Source organism: Cystoisospora suis (genome assembly GCF_002600585.1).
Source record: "Cystoisospora suis strain Wien I chromosome Unknown contig_676, whole genome shotgun sequence".
NCBI classification, from domain to species: Eukaryota; Apicomplexa; class Conoidasida; order Eucoccidiorida; family Sarcocystidae; genus Cystoisospora; species Cystoisospora suis.
In genome coordinates, this window is record NW_027153477.1 from 4,318 (window position 1) to 13,727 (window position 9,410).

General features: G+C 47.9%; 2 protein-coding genes across 2 annotated transcripts in view; both read left to right on the forward strand.

Annotated features, from left to right (window-relative positions):
• CSUI_001700 (uncharacterized protein) overlaps positions 1-501 on the forward strand; it is a 4,791-nt gene extending 4,290 nt beyond the window's left edge. Inside the window, exon 5 of the mRNA XM_068061905.1 lies at positions 26-501. Coding sequence (XP_067926118.1) covers positions 26-348 — 323 coding nt within the window. The 3' untranslated portion in view covers positions 349-501. The remainder of the gene's footprint in view (positions 1-25) is intronic.
• A 6,635-nt stretch (positions 502-7,136) lies between these two features.
• Positions 7,137-9,006, forward strand: CSUI_001701 (sodium hydrogen exchanger nhe2; the record flags this gene model as incomplete). Its single annotated transcript, XM_068061906.1, has 2 exons — positions 7,137-8,410; positions 8,813-9,006. Coding segments are annotated over exons 1-2 (453 nt in total), but the record flags the coding sequence as incomplete, so codon positions are not given.
• Between the last annotated feature and the right edge of the window lie 404 nt (positions 9,007-9,410).

Sequence of the window (9,410 nt, forward strand, 5' to 3'; positions counted from 1 at the left end):
TGTTTCTTTTCTTTCTTTCTTGCAGCAACTGGATACAGTAAGAATGGTGAACAAGTCAAAGACCGAATGGTTGCTCAGGAGAGAAGATGGGAAGGGCTATATGGTCCTTGTCTCTTAGGAAGAAAAAGCGTCTTCTTTCTCTCGATGTCGGACTGCAGACATCGAGAGAAGGAAAGGGAGAAGAAGAAAAAGGAGATGCATAGAAGCAGCAGAGAAGGAGAAAGACGACGAGAGATGGCTCTCGAAGAAAATGAGAAAATCCAGAAGAGGAAGAGAATGAATGAATGCATGGCATCTTCTGTAGACGTGCTGTTCCCCGATCGATTTTTATATCGGAAAGAGAGCTGAGACAGCATACAGTCATCGCCACCTTATCTCAACTCACTTGTCCTTTTATATAAAAAAGAGACATCGAGCATCGGAAGAGCACGAGAGCGCGAAGGGGAGACAAGCTAACTACCTACCTCTATCTCCCCAACCTTCTTCTCGTTTTGTTTGCTGAGAATTTGGATCAAAGTGGCTTCTTTGTTCATGTCTTCTATGACACTTGTTTCTCGTTTTCATCGAGGTATGAACTCCACTTTTGAACAACAGAGATACGATGAACTAGCTCGCTACACCCGTAAGCGGTATTCTCAAGTCTGAGGTAACCGAGGAACGTGCGTGCGGACGGATGTGAAGCAACCTGTAAAGAAACTAGGATCTCTCCATATGTTGAGCTATGGATGAGAAGGGGCATACGTCAACTGGTTTGAGAACGTCTCTCTCGATCTGATTCTCATTCAGGAGTGCAAAATGCTCGTCTAAGGTGTCCTGAGAAGGATAGAAGCGGAGAAATAGGGAGAGTGTATTAAAATACAGACGGTTCCGGTCTATTGCTGAAGAAGAGAAGGTACATGGGAGAAATAGTAGTAGTAGTATCGAGATGACTGTTGGAGGAGCAGATCATTACGGCAGTCGAACTTCAGGAACCCGATAGTTCATCTCTCTTCCTATTTCGGTCAGGAAGAGTTTATCCCTATCAGTTAAGAAGAGACCTCGCAGCCAAGAATTCAACAGAGAAACTGGTCGGCAGACGTCTTGGTCACTTGACTCATTCAGCCCTTGGTGCTTTCTCCTTCTTCAAGCCGTGAACTGACTAAGAAGCGACATTGTACCGATTGGCTCGGATCAGCTTAACGAACACTCCAGAGGTGTCGATGAAAGGACGCTCGAATGATAAATAGATGAAAGAAAGTTCTACGCTAGCAATCGTTGTAAGGAGGGGAAGCAAACAAAAACTCCAGGGGAACAGAAACAAAACAAGCTACAATTTCTTGCTCCCTATTCTCTAGCATTGTAGACGATCAAGTGTACGATGAGGTGTCAGTGATACTCTAGCAAGCCGACCTGTCCGTCTCCTCTGTGGCCGTAACGCACTTTCTCCGTACACAATCGAAAGCGGGGAAGATACGGTGCTAAACTTACATGAAAGCCAAGACAAAGAAAGGATGAATCTACCTGTCCGTTCACCACCGGACCGGAGAGGCTCAGGGCGGAGAATAGAGACAGACACATCGTAGTGATGCTCTGCAACGCTTTTCAACTGCGTAAACGATGGAAAATCTTAAGCATGTAACTGTGCTGTCCTCGTACCTTCGCTCTCTCTATGGCGACATCGGTGTTTCACAGGGACTGCCGTACTAGCGCTGCAATAGCTAGATTTTCGGGGGCGCATTTAGATCGTCGTACGATTGGCTCGAACGATACGATAGCGAGGAGGACACCACACAAAACCGTCAGATCTCTGGCGCACAATTGCTCTCGACAGAGCGACACAATTCCTCCTTTTTGCCGACCTACTACATTGCGCGGTCTGACACCACGAGAGTAACCCAGGCGACCCAGATTTCTAGCCAGTGACGTCAAACGAGCCGTCGCCGGCGCCGCTCTCTCCAGTGAGTCTCTGGTGCCTGTCTCCTGTCTCCCTCCACGTTCGTTTTCCAGGGCCGACACTGGGCGCGCGCATTCAACTCTAAACGCCTATCCAGCGGAGAACGCAGCCGTGAACACAGCCTTCGCGTTGATTTGGTACGATCTCCTTCTGACGGACTCGAACCGCGTCATAGGCTGGAGTAGTGACGCGCGTCTCTAAGAGTGTTGTCTATGCGACGAGCATAATCTTGGTATCAGCAAGAAGCGGCCGCAGAGGATCTGCGCCTTTGTGTGGAGCTTCTACGCAGAAGTGAGGCGGTGGGGAAAGCGTTTGACAAACTGACTTGTCAGCCCGGTCATCGTTTTTTCTGTCTTGACGTGTCCTCCGTGCGTTTAGAGTGCCTGGCAGGGAAGCAAGCTGTCACGTGTCATTTTGTCGCGTCGCCGGCGCTGCGGTTTTCAGCAAGTGAGGGAGGGATTCTCCAGCTTGCTTTTCGGTGTAGTTTAGACTTATATCAAAGCGAGCGTATAGCTTTTTGTTTATGGACGACTGGCTGTATGTTCGGTGATAGATATAGTAGTAGTTACTACACGGGCTCGGTTAGTTTATCCCTCGGAATCTCCTAAGGAGAGTCCGCGTTTTCCATAGTACAGACATCTCCATGATTTTCCCCGTGGTCTTTGTTAGTTTTGGTCTGTCTCTCCTGTTTGCAGAACATCCAGGGGGCACGTCCTGTTGCCATTTTTCCTCTGGTGTTCTGGAGGTCGAGGCCGTATCGCCGCCTCTTCGTCAGCCGCGCCCCGTGCCATCTACCACTACTACTAGTACTGCTGCAACTACCACAGCTCCAGCGGCGGCGACTTCTTCTTCGCCTCCTTCGCCACCTCCACCGCCGTATCTTCCTTTTGCTTTGCGGTCTTTCGGTGCACGTGCAGTATCACATGCAAGCAGAGTGTTTGCCCCTCTTGTTCGAGGCGTGCCTTTCCTTCGACTCGTATGGGAGCGACCCACTCGTGTAGGGCTAGGCCCAGCCGGTCCGCTGTGGCCGCCCCCGGCTCCAAGATTAGAACCAGAGCCATGGGCAGCTAGCGAGATTGTAGGCGGTGATGGACAACAGTACCAGAGCGTAGGCATGTCAAGACTAGCGGCCTGGTGGAGAGGACATACTTCTGGTAGTGCCGGGCTGGCCATGGAACCCAATCCTGAGCTACCAGGCTTGTATGGAATCGATGCCCGAAACTTCACGGACAAACCATCGGGGAAAGATGAGCAGGAGGAATCCGGGGAACAACCGATGGAAGGAGCGCAGTTGGGGGCGGATTCGGCGGCCGCTGCATTTCAAGATCGAGTGCGAGAAAGGACACTGCTACGCAAACGTCATCCAGGCATGCATAGTATACCTGCCAAGGAGCGTCGGTTCGGAGCTCGCTGGGGGAAATTTGCGGCTGCTGCGGCTTTGTTTGCAGCTATGGCCCAGCTGTGTTTCTACGTCTGGAAGCGAAAATTCAACCGCGGTCTGAACGGTGCTGGCTTCGAGATCGTTTTTTCGCGTGTCCCACGTGAAACGCAAACGGACTTCGATTTAACTTTAGAGGAATTGCAGGTACCTTCTCAGGCCCCTCCGGAACCAACGACAGAGAGTCGGTCCACATAGACTTTGGGTTGGTTAAGGAGTTGAGCGTGGTTATGAAGCTCCGCAAGCAGATGCGATATGTAGATATGTCCGACTCCGTCCCAAGATGAATGACTCTGTTTCTTTTCAACTAACGGCAGTGTCACTATCTGCCGTCATGCGACAGCGAGGCGGAAGGCAGAAAACGTGCCGTCCGTATTTTGTTCGATGAATAAAAGCATGCTGTCTTATGATTGGGGGGTGTTTACGTTCCGTTAGTTTTCACGCATCATACAATGGTAATGGTGTGCGTGTCAGGTGACCACGCTTAGTTGTAGCAGGAGATACCAGTATCTAGCTTGTTCAAGAATGGCATAAGTGTGTAGGAGGGGCCGGTGTGCTACTATGAGCGTGTTGAATTCCTTGGCGAGGCTCGTCTGAAGAACCGAGACGTTCATAGCAATTCGATGAAAACTTTTGATGGTGCTGCATTCCGTAGCCAGGAATGGCAGTGCTGTTTTCCGGTCTCTTTACGATCACCAAGACACGCAGAAAAGAAAATGCGGTGTCATGGGTGGCCGGGGAGTTGATACAGAACACAAGCGTTCCGCGTGACTGATTGCGATTTTTCCCTGCTTTTGTCTTTGATTTGTGAGAGCACCGAAAGGGTTTTGTCTAATTCATCGCGTCCGCGAGCAGCGGAATCGCCAACAGGAAGAGATTCAACGACGTTTGTCTGCCTCACCAAGCAAGAATATTCCATTCACTACTACTGTTGACGTGGTTTGCACACACGCTGGACGACGAAGAGTTAGTAGAGACTTTAGGGTGCGTCAGTCAGGGGGCTCTCCACGGCTATATTTAGACGAGGAGGCTGTAGGCAATCCCTTGTCTGTTAGCAGGGCCGACGGTGGCGCGGCTGAAGCTAGAGACACGGAGCAGGCAAGGAGGAAGGACAGGCAGTGAAATCCTGCTATCTCGTTGTCCATGTTGGCTTTCAGTTATGTGCGAAGGGGTACACGTAGAAGTCGTGATAATTGTCTCGGCAACATGGAGAACCTGGTACCATTGTGAATAGCTACGGTGTAAAAGTGGACCTGAACCTTTAGTAGGCGGTACACGCAACAGGAGCGAGTCCGCCTGTGGTAGCAGTGGTGATGGGTATGTTTCTATGTAAAATCCAGTTCTCTTTTGATAGAGGTAGCACCGTTTCGTCTTCCTGCATTCCAAGGAGCGTCATAAGGTGTGTCGGTGAGACGTATCTGGTATCACAAAAGGGTAGCCTCGATGTTTACGACGGATGCAGAGGCGGAGATCTTTCTAGAGTGAGCCGCCAAAGTCTTCGTTCGCGTCAGTGCGGACGAAGTTGTCGGGCGCATGCACGGGAAGAGAAAGTACGGAAAAAGAAGGCATAGCAACCGTCATGATACAGAAAGCAACGGACACGAAAAGCCTCGATGCGTCTTGGATCAGACTCAACAAACGGGGCGACGGCTTAGGTTGGAGAGAGAGAGGTGCGGATGCGAGAGTTGCGTGAGATCACTTGCGAGACACAAGCCAGTTGCAGCATGTTCCGTCGAGTCTGCAGACGAGAGTGAACGTCTTTTTCTAGGGTGCATCGACGAATTCTCTTTTGAGAAAGAAAGAGCACGCATGGCACAGCTTTGATTGACGAGGGACACATCCCATGCGCACCCCACGGACAGTCCCCGTTCTCGAGTAGAGTAATAGTACTTCATGATATCACTGACCGGGAGACAGGAAGACATCTATCCAACAAGGGGTTCTTTCTCGGCATGAATTCGAAAATGTGGCTGAATCGCTTTGCGGGACAACGAGTGTTGTTGTCCCGCAGGGGGCAGCTTCAATTGTTTTAGAGGGGGGTGGGTGTCGTTTTTAAGCCACCCCAAGAGGAAGATTTGTCTGTATGTATGACGGTACCTACCTTCCTAGACTGTAAGCTGGGGAAAGAGCGGGTGCGGAAGTGAGCAATCCTACGTCAACCTTGTCTCTCTTCAGCACCTGAAAGGTGTTTCTTTCCGTCGAGGTACATTTGTCTTACATATGTCCTCGTGAATGAAGATCGCAGCTTCGCGGAAAGGAAGGAGGAAGCACACAGTTTTCTTATCAGTTAGATGAGTAGATTTAGAACTCGTAAGGACTGAATGTCTGGGGAGACAAATGAATGAGCTCATGCACCTCGGGCAGCCGTTCATCCCCTCTCTCTTGCCACTGTCTACATCCTTCTGAAGCGGCTGGATGAAAAGGGGTTAGGCTCTTCTGACAGGTTCCCCGTTTCTTTCAATACAGACACGAGCTACCAAACGCATAAAGAAGCGAAGAAACCAAGTCAAAGAGGAGTAATCCTTCACGTCTCTGTAGTCGTTTGTCTCTTTCCCTTGAGAGGTGAGACTTGTCCCAACTCGGTACGACATCACTCAACTCCTTATCTTTCTGCTTTCAGCAGCAGAATAACTTCATTTTTCTTCGTTGGACCAACAGCCTCCCAGGATGAGTCGTGGTAGTTGTGTCGATAAAGGTACTAGCTTTTCCGTGCCTACTCGTGCTTTTCGTGAGATGACCAGAAGTCCCTTTCCTACGACGATTGAAAGAGTTCTTTCACTTTCGGACTTTGAGAGGGATAGAAGGACTTTTCTTCCTCTCCCCCAGTCGTATCAGACTCACCATCACGATCATTCCTTTGGTCGGCCTTTTTTGTCTTGTTCTGGTCCAACAGTTACCGCCCTTACCGGCTAAACGTCTCCTCTCATCTAGACACCCTTCTCTCTTTGCTCTACCTGAGTCTATTCAGACACAGATGCTCTCACCTAGATACGGCAGGAGTGGTAGGAGGTCCTATCTCCTACCAATGAAAAGGCGGGACGGTATTCCACATGGGTCGCGGTCCCGAGAAACTAGCTACACCCTTGGAGAAACGAGGGTGGCGTGGTCATATGAGAATGAACCCACCTCAGACCGAAGGTGTTGCTGGTAATAAGGCCGATCTTTGGTACTTCTCCTATCCTAATATTCACGGGGGAAAGAAACTTGAACGTGATGGACCGGTGTTGATCCGTCGGTCTATGCCGATGCGAAGCAAACTCTCAAAAACGAGGAGGACGTTCCTCCTTGTCCTTCTTTCTTTCTTTCTTTCCTATGCTTTTGAGAATCCTTCTAATGATGAGAATGCAAGAAAAGTCTTCCTCTCTATTTGTCTCCGTTGTCTTTGGCATTCTTTCTGAGTGGCCGCCTCCTCCTCCTCCTCCTCCTACCCCTCCTCTTCATCCATCCAGCTGGCTCGTCGCCCCTTAATAGAGGCTCCTCTTTGTTAGCTACCGCTTCTTCTTCCATTGGTCTTTTCCTCATCTCCGAACAAAACTACCTTCTCTCGGTTAGATGTTGCATTGCCTGTTGAGAATGAATTTTTCTTCCTAGTCTCGTTCAAGAAGAAAAAGAAGACATGGAGAAAAGCTACACTTCTCTCTGCTTTATGTCGATAGCTAGCCACAAAGCTTCCGGTCGCCAAGCCAATCAACAGTCCTCTCTCCTCTATCTCTCTCATTCCCATCAAGACACAAGTTTTTCTCCCTCCCTCGCTCGCTCGCTCTCTTTCTTTGTTCTTTCTTTGAATCGCTCTTCCGATCTTTTTGGTCTCTTGATTTTCTTCACCCCTGAATTCATTTCTCTTTCATGTCTTTTTACCATCTCTTTTGAAATAAGAAAAGAACCCTTCCGAACCAACGTCTACAGCCTGCCGTCTTGCTGTTAAGGGATGTCGTCCGTTGTCTTCTTGCCCGGTTTTCATCTTTCACCTTTCTTTTGATATTTCCTTTCTTTCATTCTTCCTTTCTTCTCTTCTTTCTCCTACTTGTCTTTCTTCTCACTCCTCTATTGTCTCCGTTTCTTTTTTCCTCTTCTTCCACTTTTGTCGGTCTCTTCTCTTGTCAAGAGACTCTTCTGAGGACCAACATGCAGAGAGGAAATGTTTGAGACATCATGACTTCGTAGAAGCAAAAGAAGAAGAATCCCCTCCTTTTCCTTTTCTTTCCTTCTTACTATCTTGTCGCGAGCTTTTCTTTCTCCTTGTTCATCCTGCTGCGATTCTCTCCTAAGAAATCTTCCGGGGGGGAGGGCCAAGACGATAGAATGAAAGGAAAGCAGAGACTTCCTTGCAATTCCTTAAATCCGCCACAGATAAAGAGTCCAATTCTGAAGTAGCGAGCTGTCTAGATCCCGGGGAAGTCTTCGAGGGCTCTTCTTTTCTTTCCTGCTATTCCTCTAGGTTCTTTTCAAGGGACAAGGCTATTGTTGAATGCCTGAATCGAAGGTCGGTAAATCGAAAGGGGGTGTGAGAGAAGAGGGAGAACAATAAGAAGAGACACAGTTGTCATTCCTAAGACATCCATCCATCGTTATTTGACTAGATTTTTCTTTCTTCTCATTCTCCACACGAACCAAGAGAGATTGAGAGAACATCTTCCCTCTTTGTCTCGCTCTCTTCTGTCTCTGCAAACCTAGACAATCTCTTCCCTTCTTCTCTCTCTTTTCCTACACCTCTCTTCTCTCCATTCCCTCTCGTCGTCCCCTTTCTTCAAGATCTTCTTTCTCTTCTTTTCTTGTCAAAATGCTGACTCTATTCCTTATGTCGGAGGGAGACGGGGGAGGGGGTTCTCCTCTCGGTATAGAGGCGCAAGAATCTCCAGATCTTCAGTCTCTCGCTTCTTCTTCTTCTCAAGCGGCTATGGAGAGTTTGCACGAGCACACCGTTGTAATGTTGATAGCTAGTATAGCTTTTGTCTATCTCCTTTCAGCGATCTTGACGGGTCTGGTGGGTCTCCTTCCGAAATTCCGACCTCCAATCACTATCGTCCTATTTCTCGCAGGTAAAATCTAACGACGTGTGGAATGACACACAGGCGGATCGATCTAGACATTCTCGAGATAGATATTTCTCTCATTCACTCCTTCTCCTCATATCTCTATCTATATATATATAAACCTCTTTGTCTATCTCGCTCTTACAATAGTGTTTCTCTTTTCTTGTCTTTATCTTCTTATTGACGTGTATAGCGACTTATTAGTCTTTCTTCCGTCATTTCTCTCTCTCTCTTCTACAATCTCCTTTTTCTCCCTCCTTCTTCTCCTTTCCTTTCTTCTATCTCTATCTCTCACTCTTCTTCTGTTCCTTTCCTTTTCTATTCACTTCGCTTCCAACTTTTCTTGCAATCGTTCTCACTGTTCACACTTTCTCTTTCTTTCTTTCTGTTCTTTTTCTTTTCTTTCAGGGATGTCTTTAGAGCCAGTGTTAAGATGGATGGAGAATCGAATCTTATTGCACGGCGTGCAGCTCATCGGAAACGTCGATCCTTTCGTTATTTTCTTCGCTCTTCTTCCCATGTGTCTCTACGAAAGTTCTGCCTTTGTCAATTTCCAAATGTTTAAGCAAGTACTCCCTTCAAGTCTTCTCCTAGCTATCCCTGGAGTAAGTCCTTGTTCTTCTCTTTCTCTCCTCTTTTCTTTCGCATCTTAATGATAAGACTTCCCTCTCTTCTTTCTCTACAAGACATCTCTCTCCCTCAATCAACGAAATATCCCCATGCACAATATATAATAAACATCTATAGCTATAGAAAGATAGATAGGTAGATTAGATAGATAGGTAGATAGATAGATAGATGCTTCTACTTTACTCTCCGGTAGTCCAGGGAGCCCACAGATCCACGTACAGGGGGTGTATGAACTGCAGAGACAGCCTTGAGGTCTTTGTAAGAAGCTAACACTATTGAGAGTATTCTGTAGACATGCCTAAAAGATATAGCATATATAGAGCTATAGATCTCTATAGATATAGGTACTTGTATGTGGACGTATGCGTATGAATGG